Here is a 26,307-nt window from a genome sequence, read left to right as displayed (position 1 = left end):
TGACGCCGCTGCAGATGAGTATAAGTGCTCAGATTGAGACGGGATTGTCTGAGTAGTGGACAAGCCCTGTAGTAGACGCATCTTACAACTTTATGTTATAGGTTTTGGAATAAGACGAATGAAAAAAATTTGTCGGGTCCTGAAGGTGCAACTTATGTGGACCCTGTAGGTTCTGTATTCTTAGGGTATGTGCACACAATGGCCGTGAGTCATCATAGTGATTACTCCAGAATTCTGGAGTTAAAGGGGTGGTCTGAAACTAAAAGTTATTTTAGTGGTAAATCTCTATTTATTTAATGTTATAATCTAATCTCTTTTCTAATATACTTTAAATAAAAAGTCCCTATCGTTCCCTCATTACACTCTAATTGCTTTATTTTATTTATTTTTTTACTACTGCCTGTGTGATGAAGCTTTATTTGAAAAGCTCAGTGCATGCTGGGATACTCAAATGAGTGGTCATCAGGGGGCAGAGGCTAAATTAATGGGTGGGACAGAAGTTAAATAATTTTGCACAACTTCAGAAGTTGCTTTTCAGAATTCCCCTATAGCTCAAGCATTCGATACACTCCACACAAGAATATGATACATCTATTATTCAGGGAGATCTTGAGCTCCTCTAGGTCGCCAGCTACCAAACTTTTGCAATTTAACCCCCAGATGTGAATATGTTCCCTGATCATGGATATATCCATGGATTCTGTAAAACTAGAATTATAATACAAAAAAACCCCTAAAATATTGTTTTACCTTGTTGTGTCTATGCAGTACATACCGAGTGGCACCACAACATGAAAGCATTGATTCCCGTGTTTTACACCTATGTGCCAGTAGAGGCACACAGGGACCCATCTGCTGGTCCAGATAGTTCTCCACCATTGACAGCTGCCTGGTAAATACTCTGTACACACTCCATGTCGGATTTTCATCAGACCACCTGTCTAACTTACATGTTCACAGCGGGGGATGGGGTACAGGCAGTGATCCAATGCCCCCAGCCTTTGATATGTGTAAATCACACCACTTATGACAGACATCTTCACCAACATCAAAAAATGCTTCAACTGCTCTGACTATTGATTTCAAGGGGGATAAATACCTTCAGTGCACATAATGCGGTTTTATTTTCCATGTGTTTTTTATCATATGAAAAAAGCAACACGTCAATTCTTGGTGTTTCAACCTGAAAAAATGAGCAGAACTGCACTATGGAATAAACCAGAAGCAGGGAGAAATATAAGAAAAAAGGCACAAACACTTTAGGGTTCTGGGGCAGATTTTTCAAGGAAGAATAATCCACATAAAAAAAAAAGAAGTGTGAACATACCCTAAAAAATATACAAAAACCATGTTACCCACACAATGAAAACAAGATTAAAGTGACAATCCTCATAAATCATCATTTATACTATATGCTTCAATACTATAGTGCAGCAGTATATAGTACAAGAGATCAAACGACCACAGAGTAAAAGCCCCAGGACGACTAGAAAATATTTAAAAACATTTTTTCAAGAACAATTTAAAGAAGTTGTCCACTACTTGAACAACCCCTTGTCATACCCCTCGCTTGGCTCCAATAAAAAAAAAAAAAAAAATCTTATCCTCACATTGCGTGTCGGTGCCGTTCCAGCACTTGCGGTCCTGGGTTCCTGTGTTGTTGTGACACAAGACCCCGGCACCCAATCAGCGCTGGCATCACTGTCTCCACATTTGGACAAATTGAACAAAAGAGGAAGCCAGATCAGCTGCAGTTCAGACTTTCTCTTCATATTCGATTTGTCCAAATGCGGAGACAGTGACACCAGAGCTGATTGCGCACCGGGGTCTTGTGTCACAACAACAGCACGAGAGCTCTGGGACCGCGAGAACAGACACTGCGGGAATGGCGCCAGCACGGGAGAGGAGTATAAGCTTTATTATTGTATCGGGGTCAAACATTTAGATCAAGAAGAGGTTGTCCTAGTAGTGGAGAACCCCTTTAAGTTTAAATAACCACTTTTACCAATTCAAAAATATACAAAAATTAACTTGTTAGGTTATAAATAAAATATAAATGTAATTCCTCCATACAATAATCACAAAGAGAAAAAAGAAAGTCAAAATCTCTCATCCCGAAAATGAAACCGTAGTATGTAGCCCCAAAAAACGTACTAATAAAATCTACAAGCCCCCACCCCGCACCATCATCTATGTAGAAGTAGAGACGTTACCACTCTCACTGAGCGTCGGCAAAATATATTGTTTTCTTTTCACAAAGGTCTGGATTAACTCTAAAAAAAATGATACAAGTTTAGTATGGCTGTAATGTGGTGACCTGCAGGGCTGTCTGCTGGTAAACCATGCTTCTTAGGAATACAGATTTTGCAATAGTGGTATGTTCCCCTCCCGTCACCCCTATGGCCCTAGCCTGGGCCGCACCGGAAGTATTTATAGGCTCCACAAGGGATCTGGGAGTCACATGACTGTTGAAGTCTTTGATTGGATGCAACAGTCAGGTGACCAGAACATCGCGTCATTGGAAAACCATCTGACTGAGGATGTGCTGTTCTGGTCACCTGATTGTTACAGCCAATCACAGGCTTCAGCAGTCATGTGACTGCCAAACTGCGCAGTGACCGTTTACGGATCCGTAGAGACCTTCGCTTGGTCCACGGTGTACAGGGCAGGGGTCTCCGGTACCAGTACCGCACTGTCTCTGTGCACCGTACTGTAACCGCAGCTATTCCTGCGATATTACGCCGTGACGTCACCACGTCCTGTAACAGCTCCGCCATCTTTGTGCCTGGCGCCCCGGCCTCAGTAATGCTCCGTCAGCGCTGCGCTCTGTGATGCTCACACCAGGAAGTCAGCGCTCCGCTCATTCATGTGATTGGTCACCAAGTGCCTGTGTGTCAGCCGCCCGCACCTCCCCCGGAAGAAGGAAGCGGCTCCCGGAGCTCGCTCTGCTCGGACCGTACAGGAGGAGCAGTCAGCGGGCAGACATAGCGGAGACTGTGAGGGGAGAGGCCGGGACGTGACCGCTGCTGCGAGCCGAGGTGCCGGGAGTGTCGGTCCGGCGGTCAGGATGCTGCCGCTGTCTATTAAGGACGATGAGTACAAGCCGCCCAAATACAACCTGGCGCGGAAAGTGTCCGGATGGATCAGGTAGTGACCCGGGCACCTCACCCGGAACCGGCACCTAGTGGTGTGTGTAGTGGTGTAGAGACCAAGTGTGTATGTGTATATATGTGTGCATTATGTGTGTATGTACACAGACTGAGCCGGTGTGTATATGTGCATGATACCGGAGTACAGACCCGTCCATCATATCTATATGTACAGAGCTGAGCCAGTGTATATACAGTGACACAAAGCCTGAGCTGGTGTGTATGTATATATATATATATATATATATATATATATATGAGTACAGACCTGTCCATCATATGTATATGTACAGAGCCGAGACGGTGTATATACGTGTATACAGTGACACAAAGCCTGAGTTGGTGTGTATGTGTATATATATGAGTACAGACCTGTCCATCATATCTGTATGTACAGACAGAGCCGGTGTGTATATAGTGGTACAGAGCTGAGTCGACATGTATGTATATATATGAGTACGGACCTGTCCATCATATGTCTCATACCTGTATATGTCCAGTGCATCACTCATCACACGCACACACCATTTCTTTGCACGTATCAGCCATAACATTACAGGTCTGTTCACACCAGTGAATGTTGCCCCTATCCATGTAATGGGGGTAACACACTGATCACTAGGCCTCCAACGATTCCCCGGACTCTTGAATTAAGCAGATGTTCTACCTCCCTGACATTTATTGTAGGAGAGCCGAGTGCTGTACTCCCCTTTCTCCAGCAGGCCCATAGCAGTTCTTGGATCGCAGGGGGGGACTGACAGCAGTTGTTGGGAAGGGGGAGGGGCACTGACAGCGGTTGTTGGGAAGGGGGGGACGGACTGACAGCGGTTGTTGGGAAGGGGGGGGGACTGACAGCGGTTGTTGGGAAGGGGGGGGCGACTGACAGCGGTTGTTGGGAAGGGGGGGGCGACTGACAGCGGTTGTTGGGAAGGGGACGACTGACAGCGGTTGTTGGGAAGGGGACGACTGACAGCGGTTGTTGGGAAGGGGACGACTGACAGCGGTTGTTGGGAAGGGGACGGCTGACAGCGGTTGTTGGGAAGGGGACGGCTGACAGCGGTTGTTGGGAAGGGGACGGCTGACAGCGGTTGTTGGGAAGAGGGGGGACTGACAGCGGTTGTTGGGAAGGGGGGGGACTGACAGCGGTTGTTGGGAAGGGGGGGGACTGACAGCGGTTGTTGGGAAGGGGGGGGACTGACAGCGGTTGTTGGGAAGGGGGGGGACTGACAGCGGTTGTTGGGAAGGAGGGGGACTGACAGCGGTTGTTGGGAAGGGGGAGGGGGACTGACAGCGGTTGTTGGGAAGGGGGAGGGGGACTGACCGGTTGTTGGGAAGGGGGAGGGGGACTGACCGGTTGTTGGGAAGGGGGAGGGGGACTGACCGGTTGTTGGGAAGGGGGAGGGGCACTGACCGGTTGTTGGGAAGGGGGAGGGGCACTGACCGGTTGTTGGGAAGGGGGAGGGGCACTGACAGCGGTTGTTGGGAAGGGGGGGGACTGAGCGGTTGTTGGGAAGGGGGGGACTGACAGCGGTTGTTGGGAAGGGGGGGACTGACAGCGGTTGTTGGGAAGGGGGGGGCTGACAGCGGTTGTTGGGAAGGGGGGGGACTGACAGCGGTTGTTGGGAAGGGGGGGGCTGACAGCGGTTGTTGGGAAGGGGGGGGACTGACAGCTTTTGTTGGGAAGGGGGGGGACTGACAGCTTTTGTTGGGAAGTGGGGGGGACTGACAGCTTTTGTTGGGAAGGGGGGGGACTGACAGCTTTTGTTGGGAAGGGGGGGGACTGACAGCTTTTGTTGGGAAGGGGGGGGACTGACAGCTTTTGTTGGGAAGGGGGGGGACTGACAGCTTTTGTTGGGAAGGGGGGGGACTGACAGCTTTTGTTGGGAAGGGGGGGACTGACAGCTTTTGTTGGGAAGGGGGGGACTGACAGCTTTTGTTGGGAAGGGGGGGGACTGACAGCGGTTGTTGGGAAGGGGGGGGCTGACAGCGGTTGTTGGGAAGGGGGGGGGCTGACAGCGGTTGTTGGGAAGGGGGGGTGACTGGCAGTGTGTGGCCTTAGACCAGAATGGCTAGTGTTTGCTTCCCACAGGCTTCAGTGACCACATTTGGTGAATAGCCAGCAAAAACTGCCACTTTGGAAATGCTCTGACCCATTGCGCCACTTTCTCCTCTAGGACTGATGACAGATTTTACCAGTTAGTTGAGAATTTTAAAAATGAAAAATCAGTGAATACAAATTTCCCATTACTGAAATAGATGACAGTTTGTGCTCATTACGTTCTATGGAGAACTGTACCTGTTTGTGGAGAACCTGCAGCACAATGTCTGTGTCGGCCTCCCACACCTGCCTCCATAGGATTTTAATTGCACCAAATGTCATCTCTTATCTCAGTAATTGGAGAAAGAAGCGGATTTCTCTGATAAGATATTACAAAGTTTATTTTAATGTGCATTATTTATTCATGAAATAGAAAATTAAATTGACAGTTAATCTTAAATAACTGGCTGGTCGCTTGCTGCTCAATATTTTTCACTCTTGATGGACACCATTACCATGAGATGATCCCTATCATTCACTTGTGATTTGTATTAATGTTCTGGCTGTTCAGTTCCTGTGCAGCATGCGTGTATATAGGACTGTATGTGTATTTTTTACTTACATATTGTCCTGTGTGTCACACATTTGTGTACACTCCCCGTTGTGCCACCTTGTTACATGAAAACTTTCTTGTGATTTCTGTCATCATCTTCTTCATGTCACTGCTCGAACATACCGTATTTTTCGTACTATAAGAAGACGCACCGGACCATAAGACGCACCTAGGTTTTAGAGGAGCAAAATAGAAAAAAAAATGTAAGCGAAAAAATGCGGTCATGATGCACTGTTATGGGGGAGGGGGTCTGCTGCTGACACTGTTATAGGGGTAATGTCCCTCAATTCTGTTAATATCCCCCATCCTGGTATATATGACCCCCTCCTTCCTCTTATACGTGGCTCCCATCCCCATCCTGGTATGCATGGCACCCCCATCCCTCTTCCTGGTATGTATTGCACCTGTCATCCTGGTATGTATGGCACCCTTCATCCCTCATCCTGGTATGTATATGGTTGCCCCTCATCCAACAGACCATCTCACAGTGTGAAGGTGCATGGCAGTTACGCCATGTGTGGATCACACAGCAAGATCCCTGTCGGCAGCAGAGCAGGACGCAGCGCTAGGGGAGAGAGGAGGTGAGTATGATTGTTTTTTTTTGTGCAGCGTGATGGGGATCAGGGGGTGCCAAGCATACCAGGATGAGGGGGGCCATACATACCAGAAGCCGCGCTGCAGGTACAGTATACGCGTTATTAAGGAAAATGAATATTCACTTCTCACCATGGGTGTGGGGAGCAGTGAATATTCATTTTCATTAGCAGCGGACACAGTGTAGGATGCTGCAGCGGACTACTGCCTCCTGTACCCTGCTCCGCTGCCGCTCCCCCCACTACCACAGCCACAGTATGTATATTTACAGTAAAGACCAAAAGTTTGGACACACCTTCTCATTTAAAGATTTTTATGTATTTTCTTGACTATGAAAATTGTACGTTCACACTGAAGGCATCAAAACTATGAATTAACACATGTGGCATTATATACTTAACAAAAAAGTGTGAAACAACTGAAAATATATCTTTTATTCTAGGTTCTTCAAAGTAGCCACCTTTTGCTTTGATGACTGCTTTGCACACTCTTGGCATTCTCTTGATGAGCTTCAAGAGGTAGTCACCGGAAATGGTCTTCCAACAATCTTGAAGGCGTTCCCAGAGATGCTTAGCACTTGTTGGCCCTTTTGCCTTCACTCTGCGGCCCAGCTCACCCCAAACCATCTCGATTGGGTTCAGGTCTGGTGACTGTGGAGGCCAGGTCATCTGGCGTAGCACCCCATCACTCTCGCTCTTGGTCAAATAGGCCTTACACAGCCTGGAGGTGTGTTTGGGGTCATTGTCCTGTTGAAAAATAAATGATGGTCCAACTAAACGCAAACCGGATGGAATAGCATTCCGCTGCAAGATGCTGTGGTAGCCATGCTGGTTCAGTATGCCTTCAATTTTGAATAAATCCCCAACAGTGTCACAAGCAAAGCACCCCCACACCATCATACCTCCTCCTCCATGCTTCACGGTGGGAACCAGGCATGTAGAGTCCATCCGTTCACCTTTTCTGCGTCACACAAAGACACGGTGGTTGGAACTAAAGATCTCAAATTTGGACTCATCAGACCAAAGCACAGATTTCCACTGGTCTAATATCCATTCCTTGTGTTCTTTAGCCCAAACAAGTCTCTTCTGCTTGTTGCCTGTCCTTAGCAGTGGTTACCTAGCAGCTGTTTTACCATAAAGGCCTGCTGCACAAAGTCTCCTCTTAACAGTTGTTGAAGAGATGTGTCTGCTGCTAGAACTTTATGTGGCATTGACCTTGTCTCTAATCTGAGCTGCTGTTAACCTGCGATTTCTGAAGCTGGTGACTTGGATAAACTTATCCTCAGAAGCAGAGGTGACTCTTGGTCTTCCTTTCCTGGGGCGGTCCTCATGTGAGCCAGTTTCTTTGTAGCGCTTGATGGTTTTTGCAACTGCACTTGGGGACACTTTCAAAGCTTTCCCAATTTTTCGGACTGACTGACCTTCATTTCTTAAAGTAATGATGGCCACTCGTTTTTCTTTACTTAGCTGCTTTTTTTTTGCCATAATACGAATTCTAACAGTCTATTCAGTAGGACTATCAGCTGTGTATCCACCAGACTTCTGCACAACACAACTGATGGTCCCAACCACATTTATAAGGCAAGAAATCCCACTTATTAAACCTGACAGGGCACACCTGTGAAGTGAAAACCATTTCCGGTGACTACCTCTTGAAGCTCATCAAGAGAATGCCAAGAGTGTGCAAAGCAGTCATCAAAGCAAAAGGTGGCTACTTTGAAGAACCTAGAATATAAGACATATTTTCAGTTGTTTCACACTTTTTTGTCTTCTGTGTAAATGTACAATTTTCATAGTCAAGAAAATACAGAAAAATCTTTAAATGAGGTGTGTCCAAACTTTTGGTCTGTACTGTATATCTATATATCGGACTATAAGACGCACCCCCCACTTTCCTCCAAAATTTTGGCGGAAAAAAGTGCGTCTTATAGTCCAAAAAATACGGTATGTATCTCTCACTCAGCCCATTAGTGCTGTATGTATATATGTATGTAGTGAGTACACTAGATTATTGCACAACCTATGTGCTGGCCACATTATGTGTAGTATTGCTGCTGCCCCATCAGTTGTGCAATGCTGGAAACTGTGTGTGCTGCTCTTTACAACAAGGCGACCATTGTAACAAGCGGTCGTTCCTGCCGTGTGCTGTGTACAATGCGGAGGACTCGGACTCTCAGCTGTATGTAATACATGGACGGGGTCTTTTAAACGAGGAGCCTGAAGGTGGTGTTCACCCCTGTCCTACACTTAGACCCTCTGCAGCCAGGACAAGCGCTGACTGACTGCAGCTTCCCTGTGCACTGACAGCAGCGTTTTCAGCAGATGGGTTCCTGCATTTCTGCACTTTGATATCTGGTATACAATAGAGATGAGCGGATCTGACCAGATTCACATCTGCCAGATTTTACCCAGAAATGCGATTCTCTGCGAATTGAATGTCCCTTATATTCAGGGCTGTGCAGTCAGTAAGCCAAATCTCCGACTCCTCAATTTCCATGACACCGACTCAGACTCCATCATACATGGCTCATGTTTAAGTGATAAATTTACTGTAGCACAGATTCATCTCAGCTCAAAGTCTAGACCCTTAGATCAGGAATAGGACAGACATTTATAGGACATTTCATAACTTTCCCAAATTCTTGTGAAAAAAATATTCCCCACAAACTGAATTGAACTACTGTACCCAATTTATTATATATTTTAGGAGTCGGTCCATTTTATACAGACTTCGACTCAACAGCCCTGCTTATAATGCTCAGTGGTCCAGAGAGACCCCAGAGCATAATATACGGAAGATGTAGAGAAAAAACACCCAATCCTGCCCTCCCAGCTCTCCTCCGTTCCTCACGGTCCCCTGTACTGTTTCCGGTGCCTCGTTTTTCCACCACGTGCTGAATCCCAGAACATCTTCATACAAAGCCACAACTAGACTCAGGATGGTCATGTCTGGACGTGGTACATGTCCTGACATCGCCGCAACCTTATGGCACACTTGCACAAAGACATCCCAGGCCGGTCACTGCCGGTGCTCCCAGCCTAAGTAGAGGACCTGGGTTTCAGCACGTGGAAATAGGTGTTGAGAACTGTACGGGGGAGAGCGTGTCATGGAGATGGCCAGAAGGCGTTCTGTGAGCCGATTATTCGTTTTCATGTTTGTTTTTTTTTTATCATTTAACCTTTTAACCCTCTTGCTGAATTTGCATGGAGCGAATTACAAAAAAAAATCTGTTTTGTGGAGGATACAGGTTTTTGTTCAATTCCACTCGAATAAATTAGTTCAACTCCAGTGTACAGACATGGCCGCTTTTCTCTGCACATGTCAGTATCCTTGTTCAGGCATGTGCTGCCTCTGGTCTTTTCTTCTGAGCACAAAGAGCAGATGTTTAATCAGTTTGTCTCGTCTATGTGAGAATATCCGTGTGCTGAGGGATTGGGTAAATCATCTTTATCTGTAAGGAAAGGCCGTCTTAGGGATGTGTCCGTGCCTCCTACATGCAGAGACCACAATTGCACCAATTCTGGGGTCTCACTAAATATTTTTCAGCCTTATTACAATGAAATTGTCTTACTGTAAAGTCTCTCCTACTTGTAGTGATCCCACAGTACATGCTGTGTTGTGAAACCTTCATTTTTTTAATAAAACCGTGATCTCATCGTTCCAATGTCTCCTGTGGACCCTCGGCCCATGTACAGCGATTATATAGAATGTCTGGGACGGCGCTGACTGGTTTATTATGGTCATTTATATGTTCTTTTCTGCTTTCTCCATCAGGTCAATCTTCTCAGACTCTACATCTAGAAACCTCTTCTGCTTCCTCTGCCTGAACCTCTCTTTTGCATTTGTGGAGCTTTTCTATGGGATATGGAGTAACAGGTAATACAGGACATCATGGTTACTAATTATACTTTTATTACGGTTTTGTTTCCGGTATTTAAAGGTAATGTGTCATGTCTGTAATTATTTAGATTTGCATGATGCAACTAAAATGGTTCCAGGATGCACAAATGACCATGAAGAGCAGGATCCCTCCCGGCCCTCTACCATGACAAGCTTCAGAAAGTCACAGGGAAAGGTTTTACTAGGACCAAGCATACCTGTAATGATAGTCACCAAGTCATTAGGGAAGAGAGAAGGTCCCCTCACTGTAGGTGCATGATTCCCCAATATCCCTGAATGTGTGGTCTTCCCCAGAGTCCGCACAATGCCCAGGAGACCACTACAGGAGACCACCCCTTCTGCTTTGTACGAGGCTCCATTAAATCTCTAAAATTATTTTTGTATAGATGGTTGGATAATGTGGCAGGTGATGTGATTAGTGCAGTCCTATTGTCTGTACTAATAACTGTACTTTGATATTTTTTGGGGTCAGGGTAAGGGGCTTTTATTGTATTCTGTGAGTCACACATTTTAGACTTTCTGCTGCAGAGAATGAGGGGTGCATTTTAGCCCTTCATTTCCTTTAAATTCTTTTAAGAGTGCTGCTGCCAGGCCCATTCACTCTAGTACAGGGGTGGGCAATTTTCCCAAGGGGCCACATGAGAAGCTAACACTGCTGTGGAGGGCCGAGCTAGTTGGCTGAACTTAAAGGGACGGTCTGGAACAAAGGTGAATTTCATACTAAACATCTATCTAATTAATGTAATTTTCTAATCTCCTTTTATAATATACTTTAATTGAAAATTCCCTAATGTACTCTCTCCAGTTTGACTTACTATCGTTTTTTTTTTTTTTTTAACCTCCAATGACATTTTGTTTGGAATACTTACACAGGACGTCATCAGGTGGCAGAAGCTGCAGTCACTGCCGCAACTTCTGCCCCCTCCCTGAAATGATGCGGCATCTATTATGTCTGTTTCAGGGGCTGGGCTAGTCCCTGCTCTACTGGTGATGCACCGGTTGTAAATTGTGACGTATGCACAGTATCAGCTTCCTGCGCTATATTCCTTTGAATGCACAGTGACAGTGCGCTCCCTTGTCGGCTCTAAAGAGAAGTGACGAGCCAGCAAGAGCGTGCACTGTCAGTGGAAATTGTAAGGAGACAACACAGCAAGCAGGGACTAACCCAGCCTCTGAAACAGAGGTCACTAATGACACTTTGTTTAAAGGTGGGGAAAGCTGCTGACAGTGATCGCTGCCTCTGCCCCCCTGATGACGTCCCATGTGAGTATCCCAAAATGCACTGGAATTCTCAACGAAACATCATTGGAAGTAAAAAAAAAAAACCAAGCAGACAGAAAGTTAGAGTAGAGAGGAAACGGTAGGGAATTTTTAATTGAACTGTACTAGAAAAGTGATTACATTGATTACTGTTAGATCAGGAGGGCTGCCCGGTACTATCCAAGTGCACCCCATTCACACATTTCTGCTGTGTTTTTTCTTGAATCTTGGGGGAATTTTAATTCTTCTTATTGAGGCTTTGCGTTTTGTGTTTGCACTTTTTTTCCTGGGTGCAGGCATTGTAAACTGGGGTGTCTGTTCCCATGGGGTGCACTTGGATAGTACCGGGCAGTGCGCCTAATCTAATAGTATGGGCGTAACTAATAGGCTTTAAGCCGGATGCTGTGCACTACCCTAGTGTGATCAGCACCCTATACAAGCCTTTTTGTGTGCAATTCTAATACTAAGCAATCACCCCCTCCATGAAATGGTAGGTTGTGAGTGATTGTCTCATCAGTATTTTGCACCTGTGTAGCCGCCATCTTTATGTGGTTTGCTGCACCCTGGTAGTGCATTAGTTCTGAGATCTGGGCAGGTAAACACTGCTGCCCTTCTTTTTTTTTTTGTTCTTGCTGTATTTTTTTGGTAATACTTGCTGCAATAAAGTTTATCGTAACAAGTATTAACAATTGATCAAGCAATAAATAAATTGAACATTGAGAAAAAAGTTGTTTGTCCACCCCTGTCCTACCTCATATGTGGTGCAGGAGGTGACAGGTGGGAAAGGGGATCTTTATTTCAGTCTATGGCTGTGATAAGTCACAGATCACAGCAGGGAGCACTGTGAGGGGCTTAACCCTTACCTCTCCTGCACAGGACATACAACACAGCGCAATAACTCAAAAGCTCAGTGCAAAGGGTGAGGTAAGGGTTAACCCTCAGACAAAGGTGGGGAGGCAGTAGAGTATGTGGTGGGGCAGTGTGGGGAGCCCATAGAATATCCCAGGTGAGGGGGAAGTCATTCACTAGGAATACTAGTGTTATCTCCTATCAGCCTGAGCTCAGGAGAAGACTCAGGGAGATGTATATGCTGCTAATTAGCTGCGCTCACTGAAGGTAAACTGCAGTCTGAGAAAGGAGGTATCGCTGTGCACCGCAGACACAATGTCAGCTCCTAGCTGTTATTTTACACTATGGGGCTCCACTTAGAAGCTATTTGCCCATTATGTGCAGCAGATGGGTGTAGTAGTCCAAGCTTCCCTCTTCCTGAAAGTTTGAGCAGCTCTTCAAACAAGGAACTGAGCATCCCCACATCCAGCAATGAGAAAACAGCACCATAAGGGGCTGTGGTATAATCAGTATGACCAGCCTGAGTAAAATCAGAATTAGCTCAGACTTTCTCCTGCCCTCTGGCTGGCTGTGTCAGGGGGCCGCACAGAAACGGTCAGTGGGCCGGATGTGGCCCGCGGGCCGCAGTTTGCCCAAGCCTGCTCTAGTTAGGATCACTGTGCCGTTCACTGTGCAGGCGGGTGGCCAGGGGCTGCTGTACGGAGAAAAAAACAGTATAAGGGATGTGCTGCGGCCCCTTCATTCTTAGGATCATATCCTAGGGGTATGGCATCAATGTTTAAAGGGAACCTGTCACCTTCAGAAACTGATTCAAATGCAGATATAATGGAAATCTGCAGGTAAATAGCATTTAAAGGGAATCTGTCAGCAGTTTTTTGGGTATGTAATATGAGAGTATCATGACATTAGGGGCTCAGACCCTGATTCCTGCAATGGGTCATTTACTAGGCTGTGTGTTGCTGTTTCAATAAAATCAGTGTGTTATCTGGAGATTATCACTATAGCTAGGTGTCTCGTGACACCTTGTCCTGCTGGTCTGTGTAACCCTGCCCACACCACAGATTGGCAGCTTCATGTGTACACTGTATATTGAGAGAAAGCGGACAATTGGGTGTGGGCGGGGTTATACACAGCTCAGCATTCTGACCACTGCTACATCTACAGCAGGGAAAACAGGGATTCTATGAAAATGACAGTATGCAGCACAGCAAGTGACATCACTTTAATCAGAGTCTAAGCCCTTTAAGTAGTAACTGGTTTACTGAAACAGTGGCCACAAGGAGGAAATTGTTATATCCTCTCTGCAGATACCTGCTTCCAGTCATTGGAACGTTGCTTGGGGTGTTAGCCACCGCTCACTACACACTGAGTGCGCTATTTTCTCCTTGCCTCCATGACGGCACCACGGAGAAAGGGGATCCGCCCTTCAAGGACAGGAAACCTACGGATAAAAGGGCGGTACCTCTCTCCCGCATCAGTTGGTTTCCTGTCCTTGACAGGATCCTACAGTCCGGAGGAGGCATACCTGCGGGGTGCTAGAAGATGGAGCGTCGTGGGATGCCAGTCCGATCCAGGCAGCGGGAGTCCCCTGCCCCGGCTGGTGCGGTGTCCTGAAGCGCCACTGCTGGGGTCAGTGGGCCTTGAGGGTGTGCGAAGGAGTGTCCAGACGAAGAGGACAGAGCCTGTCGGGCCGCTGAGGACTGTGCTGGACCCCCCTGGTCGCGGAGGTGAGAGCACGGCCCGGCGGCGTGCATTTGAACTTCCGGGTCTGCCGCGCAAGCGCATGAAGTGGCGCCGCAATGCATGACTGGGTAGCCATTCTGAGCGGGCGGGCGTCCTCCCGGAGGTGCGGGGGAGGAGGGGGCATTGGGTCACTACAGCTCTGGCACGCTGTAAAAAAAAAAAAATATATATATATATATATATATATATATATATATATATATATATATATATATATATATATATATATATATATATATATATATATATATATATATATATATATATATTAATAATGAGTGACCAGGAGCTACCTGAGGAGCAAGAGCTACATCCTCAGTCGCCGCCAACCCAACGGAAGAAGAGGCCGGAAGAGACGGGGCACCAGGATCGGAACAGTGGAAGCGGGCGCTCCGGCAGATCGTCGCAGCACAGCAAGGACTCCACCTCGGCATCTTCCAGAAGGACTCCATCTACAAAGATGGCTCCACCTCCTGAACCGGTACCCGCTCTTCCGTCTGGTTGGTAAGTGAGCTTCGTGAAAGTCCACTTTATAACTAGGAGCCCTTGCTCTCTCTCTTTTGTCTCCTATAGAGAAAAAAGAGTACAGGGACAACAAAAAATAGGACTTGTGTACTATGCACTGAAGCCTTGCCCACTACTTGGGATAAGAGACTCTCCAGCTCCTGCATTGAGCAGACTATATGCGAGGGAACCCCGAGATTTGCCTATGAACTTAGAGACCTAATTAGGCAGGTCGAAAACACCATTAAATCTTTTCAGGGGGGCAAAAGGTTAAGGAAAACTAAAAACATTTCCCCCGAGTCCAGATCTAGCAGTTCTGAGGATGGCGGAGATTCGGACACTTCCATCTCTTCCTCCTCCTCTTCCTCGTCTACAGATAGAGGAGGACGGAGCTGTTTCCCTATCGAGGAAACAGCCTCATCAAGGCATTCAGGTCTACCATGGGATTAGCAGATCCCCGGCCCAAAAAATCCATACAAGACGTGATGTTCAGCGGTCTAGAGCAAAAAAAAGAGATCTTTTCCTCTCAACGAACATGTTCACTCTCTGATTAAAAAAGAGTGGAAGAGACCGGAGAGGAAGGGCTTCCTTTCCCCTAAACGAAAGTACCCGTTTGAGGACCCTGCGTGTTCCTTTTGGGAGACAGTACCAAAACTGGATGTCGCCATAGCCAAAGCCTCAAAGAAATACTCCCTTCCATTTGAGGACATGGGCGTCTTAAAAGACCCCATGGATAAAAGGCAGACACCTTCCTAAAGGGTTCCTGGGAAACCGCTGGGGGGGTTAAAACCTGCGGTAGCTGCCACATGTACGGCCAGGTCACTAATGGTCTGGCTGGATCAGCTTGAATCACAACTGAGGCAGAACACATCTAGAGGCACAATCCTTGAAGCTATCCTGGTAATGACAGGAGCAGCGGCCTTCCTTGCTGACGCCTCCGCGGACTCCGTCGGGTTAGGTGCTAGAGCGGCAGGGCTTGCTAACGCGGCTAGATGAGCCCTCTGGCTCAAATGTTGGCCTGGGGATCTATAGACTAAATCTAGATTGTGCTCCATCCCCTGCGAGGGCGAGTTTCTATTTGGGCCCGCCCTTGATGACATCTTGGATAAGGCAGGGGACAATAAGAAGCGGTTTCCTATCCTGTCTAACACTGCTTACAGGAAACCTTTTCGGAGTAGAAGGTTTATACGTAGAAAACCCCCTAAAGAGCAGGATAGGTGGGAAGACAGGAGAAGGAAGACCAAAGGATTCCTATTTAACAAGCCCTCCAATGATAACAGAAAGCCCCCCCCAATGAAGATTTGCCCCGGGTGGGGGGAAGGCTATCAAGTTTTCTCCCGGCCTGGGAGCTAATATCCAACAGCTCATGGATTCTGAGCCTAATACAATCGGGCCTGAAACTCCAGTTCCTCAAATTCCCTCAGCAAAACTTTGTTATAACCCCCGAAAGGTCTTCAAACGAGGAGCAACTGGCCTTGGAGCAGGAAATCCGGGGACTGGTGGGGAAGGCAGTCCTTCAGGAGGTCCCGGGGGGGAGAAAGGCATGGGCTTCTATTCTCCATTATTCCTGAGAAAAAAAACAGATGGGACATTCAGGACGATTGTGAATCTAAAAAAGCTGAAGGTGGAAGCCTTCAAAATGGAAACAATAAAATCTTCAGTAAAAATGCTGTTTCCCGGTTGTTTCATGGCCGTCCTGGATTTAAAAGACGCTTATTATTACTTCCCGATACACAAAGACTACCGGAAGTTCCTCAGGGTAGCAGTTCCTATGGGCGGAGTGGTCAAACACTATCAATATACGGCCCTCCCATTCGGCATCGCCATAGCCCCAAGGGTTTTCACCAAAGTTGTTGCAGAGGTGATGGCTCATTTAAGGGAACAGAACACCCTGGTCGTCCCATACCTAGACGACTTCCTGATAATAGGCAGCTCCTTCCTAGACTGCAAATCCCATCTGAAAAAGGTCATGGATTCCTTGACTCGCTTAGGATGGCTTTTGAATCTGGAAAAGTCCAACACAGAACCATGCCAGATACAGGAATACCTAGGCATCATGCTGGATTCAAAAAGTCAGGAGTGTCGTCTCCCCTCAGGGAAAATTCAAAAAATCTTAGGCCAGATATCAAGGGCAAAGTCCCACCCGTCCATGTCCCTTCTAGGTTCCCTGACAGCATGCTTTCCGGTCGTCCAATGGGCTCAAATACATACCAGGACCCTTCAGTGGGAAATCCTACAGGCAGAAAAAGTCCTAAAAGGGCGTTTAGAAGGGCTGTTAACCCTATCTGCAAAAACCACACTTTCCCTAGAGTGGTGGGGGAACATAGACAATCTAGCCCAGGGGATTCCTTGGACAATCCCGACACCGCAAGTCCTGACCACAGATGCAAATCCTGGGGGCTGGGGGGCTCACCTCAACAACCTGGTAGCTCAGGGGGTCTGGACAGAACGCCTAAAACTAATGTCCTCAAACATGAAGGAGCTCCTAGCAGTAGAGCGGGCACTCCGGGAGTTCAGGCATACACTACAAGGACATCACGTGAGGGTCTTTTCAGACAACCGAGTAGTAGTGGCGTACCTGAACCACCAGGGGGGTAGACGGTCCCAGAGGTCATCTTTCACTTAGCCGAGGAGAACTTACAATCCCTATCCGCTCTACACATAAAAGGGATAGAAAATCGCACCGCAGACTTTGAGTCGGACACAGCTGAAGCAGGGCGACTGGGAATTAATCTGGCAGTTTTTCGGCAGATTGTACAAAGGTGGGGCCAGCCCTCCATAGATCTGTTCGCCAACAATTGGAGCAAAAAAACACTCTCTTTTTGCTCCCTAGATCCCAAAGGGAACCCCGTAGCCGTGGATGCCTTCATGATCCCATGGAGTTACCCTCTAGCTTATGCTTTTCCTCCGACCGCTCTGATTCCAGCTGTTCTGAGGAAAATCAGGGAAGAGGAAGCGAGGGTAATCTTGATAGCCCCCTTTTGGCCAAAGAGGGCATGGTTTTCATGGCTGAGGAGGTTATCAATCTCTGACCCATGGGTTGTTCCGGAGCTCCCGAACCTTCTTTCTCAGGGTCCTTTTCTCCATCCTCGGGCTTCAAGCTTACACTTGACAGCCTGGAATTTGAAAGGGCTCTTCTGAAAGACAAAGGTTTCTCCCCAAATCTTATCACCACACTACTTCAAAGTAGAAAACCAGTGACCACCGAACTGTACAGGAAAACCTGGAAGAAATTCCTTTCAGTCTCAGGTGGCAGGTTGGATGGGGAGGTTCCATTGACTGCTATCCTGGAATTTTTACAGAGGGGTTTGGAGCAGGGCCTGGCCACAAGTACCTTAAAAGTTCAAGTTGCGGCCCTGGGAGCGCTCTTGTCACGGGTGTGTTGCCACGAAGATCGTCACGAGTACACAGCCTGACTTCTCGCAGCTGACTTGTTGGTGCTTTGTGTTTTCTCGGCAGTGTAGGAGTTAATTCTCTCTCTCTCTGGGCTAGCTGAGGTCCAGCCTCGCCCAGCTGCAATCAATGCTTCTTTAGTGAGACTCCTTTATATTCCTGCAGGTCTGTTTGGGAGGTGTCGGTGAAAGCTTTTCATTCAGACTGACAGAGCGGATCGTGGTGTCTGGAGTTGCTGAGATAAGTGTATTTGGAAGTGTGTTTTCCCTTTCCTCGCTTTATCATTTATCTCCTTTCCCGTTGGTGTTCCCTCTGTTGTAGTTGTTTAGAAGTTGTATGCAAGGTGGTTTTGGTTTTTCCCTTGTACTGTCTCGTTCGTCTAAATACTGTGTGTGGGCATATTATTTCTGGTTCCCTATTGTTGTGATCGGGGTCCTTCTCAGGACTAGATTACTTAGGTGCAGGGATCCTCAGAAGGTAGGGGTTACGCTGGCGGCCTGGACCTCTGTACCTTTAACAGTACCTCCAGGATGAGGGATTAGTCAGGGCCCCAGCTTAGGGTCAGCTTAGGCCCCCTACCTCCAGTATTCTGTGACAGTGTGACATTTTCACCGACCATCTTAGTTTTTCTCCAGCTACCATGGATCCAGTAGCCGGTCTAGCTCGGCAGTTGCAGAGTTTGTCCATGGGGCTGGCGGACGTTAGGTCCAAGGTTTTGCATCCTCTGGAGCAAGCCGGACCAGAACCTAAAGTAGCTCTCCCTGACAGGTTCACTGGGGGGCGGGACAAGTTTTTTGTTTTCCGGGAGGCATGCAAATTGTACTTTCGGCTGCGGCCTCGGTCATCGGGCAGTGAAGAACAAAGGGTGGGAATTGTCATCTCGCTCCTACAAGGGGACCCACAATCTTGGGCGTTCTCTCTTCCCCCAAGCTCCCCGGTTCTCCAGTCTGTGGATAGGTTTTTCGCTGCTCTGGGACTCGTATATGATGACCCAGATCGGATCTCCCTTGCTGAGTCTAAGTTACGTAGGATTCAGCAGGGAGATCGTCCGGCGGAGGAATTCTGTTCGGAGTTCCGTAGGTGGGCCACGGACACCCAGTGGAATGACCCGGCTCTTAGGAGCCAGTTTTGTCATGGTTTATCCGACAAATTACAGGATGTGTTGGCACAGTATGACTCTCCCGCGTCACTGGAAGCCGCTATGGCCCTTGCTATTCGCGTTGACAGACGGCTTCGGGAGAGGTGCGGGATAACTCTACCCCCTGTAATGTCTCCACCTCCTACAAGGTCCCCTCATATGGTGGTTCCCCTGGTCAGTCCGGAGGAGCCTATGCAATTAGGAGGGACATCATTTCGGGGAAGGGGACCGGTGGTGCGCCATAAGACAGGAAGGTGTTTTCTCTGCGGGAAAAAGGGACATTTTATTGGGGGGTGTCCATCCCGTCCCTTGCAGAGTAAAGAGTCGTCGAAAAAACTGTTGATCCCAGGTTGTGTGGTGGACGGCAATCTGGGAGTAGGTATTTCGTCCCTAGGTTCGTCTCAGTTTCTCGTACCGGCGGAGGTGGTGGTGGGTACGAGAACTGAGAGGATATCTGTTCTTCTGGATAGTGGGGCCGGGGCTAATCTGGTTGATGCTCGGTTTGCCCGGGTTCAAGGTATGCGATTGAGTGAGTTGGCTAAGCCCATCCCCATATTCTCGATCGATGCCAGACCTCTCGGTCAGGGAAGTTTTTTGCAAGCTGTGCATGGCGTAAAACTTCAAGTGGGGGCAATACATAAAGAACTGTTGTCTTGCTACGTGTTGGAGGGTCTTCCCACTCCTATAGTGTTGGGCCTTCCTTGGTTAGCTAAGCATAACCCGGTTATTAATTGGCAAACCAGAGAGATAAGCCAATGGAGTAAATTCTGTAATAAAAACTGCATGAACACGGTCATCGGTGCGGTTACTCCTTGGGTCTTACCTCCATTTCTGGCGGACTTTGAGGATGTATTCTCGGAGAATGGGTGTCAGGAACTACCTCCTCATCGCGTGTATGACTGTTCTGTAAAACTGCTCCCTGAGGCCAAGTTACCTAAAGCTAGGTTGTATAACCTTTCTGGTCCTGAGAGGCAGGCCATGAAGGATTATATTTCTGAAAGTCTGGCTAAGGGGCATATTAGACCTTCATCTTCTCCGGTGGCCGCGGGGTTCTTCTTTGTTAAGAAGAAAGATGGAGGCCTACGCCCTTGCCTGGATTTCCGTGAACTTAATCGGATTACGGTCCGAGATCCGTATCCGCTCCCACTTATTCCCGATCTCTTTAATCAGATCGTGGGCGCCAAATGGTTCTCTAAGTTGGATCTCAGGGGGGCGTACAATCTGATTAGGATGAAGGAGGGGGATGAGTGGAAGACGGCTTTTAACACTCCGGAGGGGCATTATGAGAACCTTGTCATGCCATTCGGTCTGACTAATGCCCCGGCGGTGTTTCAACACTTTGTTAATGATATTTTTCGCCACCTGGTGGGACAGTTTGTTGTCATATATCTGGATGATATCTTAATTTACTCGCCGGATCTGGTGTCTCATCAGGAGCACGTTAGACAGGTGTTACAGATCTTGCGGGATAATAAACTGTATGCCAAGTGGGAAAAGTGTGTGTTCGCCGTACAGGAACTCCAGTTTTTAGGCTTCCTGGTTTCAGCGTCCGGTTTTCGTATGGACCCTGGGAAAGTGCGGGCAGTTCTTGAGTGGGATCGGCCGGAGAATCTTAAGGCACTACAACGTTTCCTGGGGTTTGCTAACTATTACCGGAAGTTCATTCGTAATTTCTCGTCCATGGTTAAGCCTCTCACAGACATGACTAAAAAGGGGACGGATTTTTCTAGGTGGTCTGACAAGGCTTGTCAAGCATTCTCCTCCTTGAAAAAATGTTTTGCCTCGGCACCCATACTCATTCAACCTGATGCGTCTCAGCCATTCTTTGTAGAGGTAGACGCTTCCGAGGTAGGGGTGGGAGCAGTATTGTCACAGGGTTCGTCCCCTGGTAAGTGGCATCCGTGCGCCTTTTTCTCTAAAAAATTGTCGTCCGCTGAGAGGAATTACGATGTCGGCAATAGGGAACTCTTGGCCATTAAGTTAGCTTTTGAGGAGTGGCGCCATTTTTTGGAGGGGGCAGTTCATCCGGTCACCGTCATCACCGATCACAAGAACCTGCTATATCTGGAGTCCGCTAAACGTCTGAATCCCAGACAAGCTAGGTGGTCATTGTTTTTTACCAGGTTTAATTTCGTCGTTACATATCGTCCTGGGTCTAAAAATGTAAAGGCGGATGCCTTATCTCGTAGTTTCCCTGGGGCCGGGAATACGGACGACCCGATTCCTATTCTTCAGGAGGGGGTGGTGGTTTCGGCAGTATGCTCTGAGCTGGAGGAGGAGATATTGGAGGCTGAGGGAGACGCCCCTGTTGGACCTCCGGGGAGACTGTTCGTTCCAGATCAGTTGCGACAAAAGGTGATCGAGGCACACCATAACTCAGTTTTTGCAGGACACCCGGGGAGTAAAGCAACTGTGGATCTCCTCTCGCGTCGGTTTTGGTGGCCTAACTTACATAAAGAGGTGGTAACTTTTGTCGCGTCCTGTGGGGTTTGTGCGCGCTCTAAGACCTCACATACCCGTCCGTCTGGGGCCCTCTTACCTTTGAAGATCCCGGAGCGTCCTTGGACTCATCTGTCTATGGACTTTATTACTGACCTCCCTCCGTCTTCGGGTAAAACGGTCATACTCGTTGTAGTGGACAGGTTCAGCAAGATGGCACATTTTATCGCTCTTCCGGCTCTCCCTAATGCTAAAACTCTTGCGCAGGTGTTCATTGGGGAGATTGTGAGGCTTCACGGGGTACCCTCCGAGGTGGTGTCTGATCGGGGGTCTCAGTTTGTGTCCAAGTTCTGGAAGGCGTTTTGTGCACGGCGGGGGATGCATTTGTCATTCTCGTCGGCTTTTCATCCTCAGACCAATGGTCAGACGGAACGTATGAACCAGAGCTTGGAGACATATCTTCGGTGTTTTGTGTCAGAGAACCAGGAGGACTGGGCTTCTTTCCTACCTCTGGCAGAGTTTGCTCTCAATAATAGGCGGAGCGAGTCCACTGGTAAGTCCCCGTTTTTTGGGGCATATGGTTTTCACCCCCAGTTTTGTACTTTCAGTAGGGGGGGCTCTTCGGGGGTTCCGGAGGAGGAACGATTTTCCTCATCTCTCGCTTCAGTATGGAGAGGGGTGCTGAAGAATCTGAATACTATGGGGAACCGATACAAACGTATGGCTGATAGGAGGAGAGTGTCTGGTCCGGACCTAAGTGTGAACGATCAGGTATGGTTGTCTACCAGGAATATTAAACTTAAGGTTCCCTCCTGGAAACTGGGTCCCAGGTTCATCGGGCCGTACAGAATCAGTTCTGTTATTAATCCGGTGGCATTCCGTCTTGACCTCCCCCCTACGTTTAAAATTCACAACGTGTTTCACAGATCATTGCTTAAGAGGTATGTGGCGCCGGTGGTACCGTCACCTTTACCTCCCCCTCCTGTGGTTGTCAATGGTAACTTGGAGTTCCAGGTATCGAGGGTCATTGATTCACGCTTTAATCGCCGGTCCCTTCAGTACTTGGTTCATTGGAAGGGGTATGGTCCTGAGGAGAGGATGTGGGTTCCTGCGTCGGATATTAACGCAGTCCGATTAGTTCGGGCCTTCCACACGACTCACCCGGATAAACCTGGCCCTGAGGGTCCAGAGGCCCCTCGTAGAAGGGGGGGTACTGTCACGGGTGTGTTGCCACGAAGATCGTCACGAGTACACAGCCTGACTTCTCGCAGCTGACTTGTTGGTGCTTTGTGTTTTCTCGGCAGTGTAGGAGTTAATTCTCTCTCTCTCTGGGCTAGCTGAGGTCCAGCCTCGCCCAGCTGCAATCAATGCTTCTTTAGTGAGACTCCTTTATATTCCTGCAGGTCTGTTTGGGAGGTGTCGGTGAAAGCTTTTCATTCAGACTGACAGAGCGGATCGTGGTGTCTGGAGTTGCTGAGATAAGTGTATTTGGAAGTGTGTTTTCCCTTTCCTCGCTTTATCATTTATCTCCTTTCCCGTTGGTGTTCCCTCTGTTGTAGTTGTTTAGAAGTTGTATGCAAGGTGGTTTTGGTTTTTCCCTTGTACTGTCTCGTTCGTCTAAATACTGTGTGTGGGCATATTATTTCTGGTTCCCTATTGTTGTGATCGGGGTCCTTCTCAGGACTAGATTACTTAGGTGCAGGGATCCTCAGAAGGTAGGGGTTACGCTGGCGGCCTGGACCTCTGTACCTTTAACAGTACCTCCAGGATGAGGGATTAGTCAGGGCCCCAGCTTAGGGTCAGCTTAGGCCCCCTACCTCCAGTATTCTGTGACAGTGTGACAGCTCTATAATTTTGACCTAGCTAGGGATAAATGGGTATCTAGGTTTATTAAGGCATCAGCTAGATCCCGACCCATCCCGAAATACTACACCCTGGAATTTAAACTTAGTCCTTTCAGCTTTAACGGAGGCCCCTTTTCAACCCCTGTCAGAAGCATCCCTAAAAATTATGTCCTTAAAAGCAGCACTCTTGGTAGCTCTAACATCCGCAAGTAGGGTTAATGATATTCAGGCTCTATCGGCAGGCCCCCCCTTCACACAAATCTTGGAGGATAGGGTTACTCTGAAAACTGACCCTGCCTATCTACCAAAAGTGGCATCAAGATTTCACAGGTCCCAGGAAATCACCCTTCCTTCTTTCTGCCCTAACCCTAGGAACACGAAAGAGAAGGTCTTGCATACACTAGACGTCAGAAGGTGCCTAATCCGATATCTAGAGGCGACACAAGAGTGTAGGCAGGATAGTTCTCTCTTTATTTGCTTTCAGGGCCCTCGTAAAGGGAAGAAAGCTTCCAAGAGCACGCTGGCTTGATGGGTAAGGGAGGCCATCACACTATCGTACTCCTCACGTGGAGAAGCTGCCCCGGAGAAACTGAAGGCCCACTCAACAAGAGCGGTGGCAGCCTCCTGGGCGGAGAAGGCTGGTGCTACGATAGAGCAGATATGTACAGTAGAGCGGCAACCTGGTCTTCCCCCTCTACATTCTTTAATCACTACCAGCTAGACTTAACCTCTTCTTCGGACCTTATTTTCGGGAGAAGGGTTCTGGAAGCTGTGGTCCCCCCCTAATGAGTCACTTCTCTGTAATTCCGTGGTGCCGTCATGGGGGAAGGAGAAAGACGTAGTTACTTACCGGTAACGGAATTTCTCAGAGCCCATGACGGCACCCGTACATTCCCTTCCTTCACGTGTGGGTGCGCACACTTATTAGTTACTTGTTGTAGCCACATGGTGTGTCTAGCGAGGTCTTAAATTGTAAAATTTTGTGTTACTAACCTGGTGGTCCTCTCATGCTCTGTAAACAACTGATGCGGGAGAGAGGCACCGCCCTTTTATCTGTAGGTTTCCTGTCCTTGAAGGGCGGATAACCTCTCCCCATGGTGCCGTCATGGGCTCTGAGAAATCCCGTTACCGGTAAGTAACTACGTCTTTTACTCGTAGGCAGCCTGTCAATGTACAGAGTGCTTGATAACAGTCGCGCTCATTGTATAATGAGGAGTGACTGCTACACCTCCCTGCACCACCCCATTGACTAGAAGCGAGCGGCTGCAGGGAGGATATCACATCAGTTTCTCCCTGTAGCCGCTGTTCCAGTAAGGCAGTCAGACATGGCTTAAATGCTATTTGCCTGCAGACTACCATTGTATCTGTAGGTAAAATGTGTTTCTATACGTGACGAGTTCCCTTTAAGGTCGCACAACTTTCTATTATGTTAAAATTATATGGTAGCAAAATCTTTCCCCCTTCCCAGAATTGGGCGCCTGCTTTGTCTGACTGTCCCCTTCTTCTGAAGCTGCCAGGCAGATTATTACTGATTGGTGACCTTTCATATAACATCTTTTGTTCAGCGGCCGAGTTTGACATTAAGATTTTATTTTACCACAAAGCCCCAGCCAAAGCCATAATAAAAATAATAAAGAAATAGTAAGAAACTCACAATCCAGCAATGCGTCCTGGCAGCCATTTACCGGATGCACGGCTTTATATCCGCATTGTCCATCGTCTCCATGTAATTATGCAGTCAGCTGCAGTAAAAGTTATTATTTATTTATTTTTTAATCTTTATTTTTTCTACTGCCTCATTAGAAGGGAAAACTAGTAAGATTTGTATCTTCTTCTTTCAGCTTGGGCTTGATCTCCGATTCCTTCCACATGTTTTTCGATTGCACAGCATTGTTAGCCGGCCTGGCAGCTTCTGTAATTTCCCGGTGGAAAACCAATGAAGCGTTCTCATACGGGTAAGGTGTGTGCGTGTGGCTGTATATTGCTACCTAGATGCATTCCTATGATGTCATATTTCTGTAATGCATAGCGCTGGCATTATAATATATCCCGTTTGTCCGGATGCTGCAGAGCTGTGCGTCACTCCATAAGAAAACAGCTGAATCTGCGTCAATGGTCAGTGACTAAAGGTCAGCATGAAGATTCACTCTACCCTGGCCCAGGGTCCACTTTGGTACAATGTGGCAGTGCGGTTTTCCTGGGCCAGCACTTGAATGCCAGTGTCCTGGGCACCTGTTACTATTACTAGACACCTCGTGAGGTCTTGTGATTAGGACTCTTGAGATGTCGCAATGTGCGTTACATCATGACCCCACAGGGGTCTAGTAATCTGCAGAGGCGCCCAGGATGCCAGCAATGAAGTGCCAGCCTGGGAAGTTCACATTGCCTTTTCCCCGTTGTTACCGAGTACCGAAGTGGGCGCTGGACCGGGTCAGTGTGAATCTCTGTGCTCAACTCCAGTACTAACAGTGCCTCCTATACAGATGTAAGCAGAGCCGCAGGCACACAATGAATCCTCCAGTTTGTTTTGTAAATTCTTTACCTGTTTCCGCTTTTTCCTTTTTACATAATACAGCATTAGTTCTCATTTGTACAGTTATATAAATGTTTGCTTACAATTCTTCATTTACTTTCGTTTGTAAATTAGAGTTTAATCGTCGGAGAGGTCTGTTTGAAGAACAAACACAGGATAGTGTAACATGCCCTGCAGGATTAGCTATACTTGTATACTTTATGCTCTGTTCAGACCTTGTTTTTCAGCTACATTGTATAGATACATTGAATGTCCAGCTTATATAACATACGCTGTTATTGCATTCTATGTATTGGACATACCGCATTTT

The 26,307-nt window shown here is 47.7% G+C and overlaps 1 protein-coding gene across 2 annotated transcripts in view; it reads left to right on the top strand.

The window, feature by feature from the left end:
* The first annotated feature begins 2,876 nt into the window (after positions 1 to 2,876).
* The window catches only part of SLC30A7 (solute carrier family 30 member 7), a 46,339-nt gene continuing 22,908 nt past the window's right edge, over positions 2,877 to 26,307 (top strand). The window contains exons 1-3 of one of the 2 annotated variants that reach the window (XM_073643034.1): positions 2,877 to 3,147; positions 10,169 to 10,270; positions 25,306 to 25,419. In XM_073643034.1, coding sequence (XP_073499135.1) covers positions 3,068 to 3,147; positions 10,169 to 10,270; positions 25,306 to 25,419 — 296 coding nt within the window. In that variant the 5' untranslated portion in view covers positions 2,877 to 3,067. The remainder of the gene's footprint in view (positions 3,148 to 10,168; positions 10,271 to 25,305; positions 25,420 to 26,307) is intronic. The other variant, XM_073643032.1, reaches the window with a different exon arrangement.

The sequence above is a fragment of the Phyllobates terribilis genome, unplaced genomic scaffold (genome assembly GCF_046119375.1).
Source record: "Phyllobates terribilis strain yellow unplaced genomic scaffold, ASM4611937v1 Scaffold_8__6_contigs__length_399053987, whole genome shotgun sequence".
NCBI lineage: Eukaryota > Metazoa > Chordata > Amphibia > Anura > Dendrobatidae > Phyllobates > Phyllobates terribilis.
The sequence above is the reverse complement of the archived record's forward strand: the minus strand, read 5'-3'. Positions and strand labels throughout refer to the sequence as shown.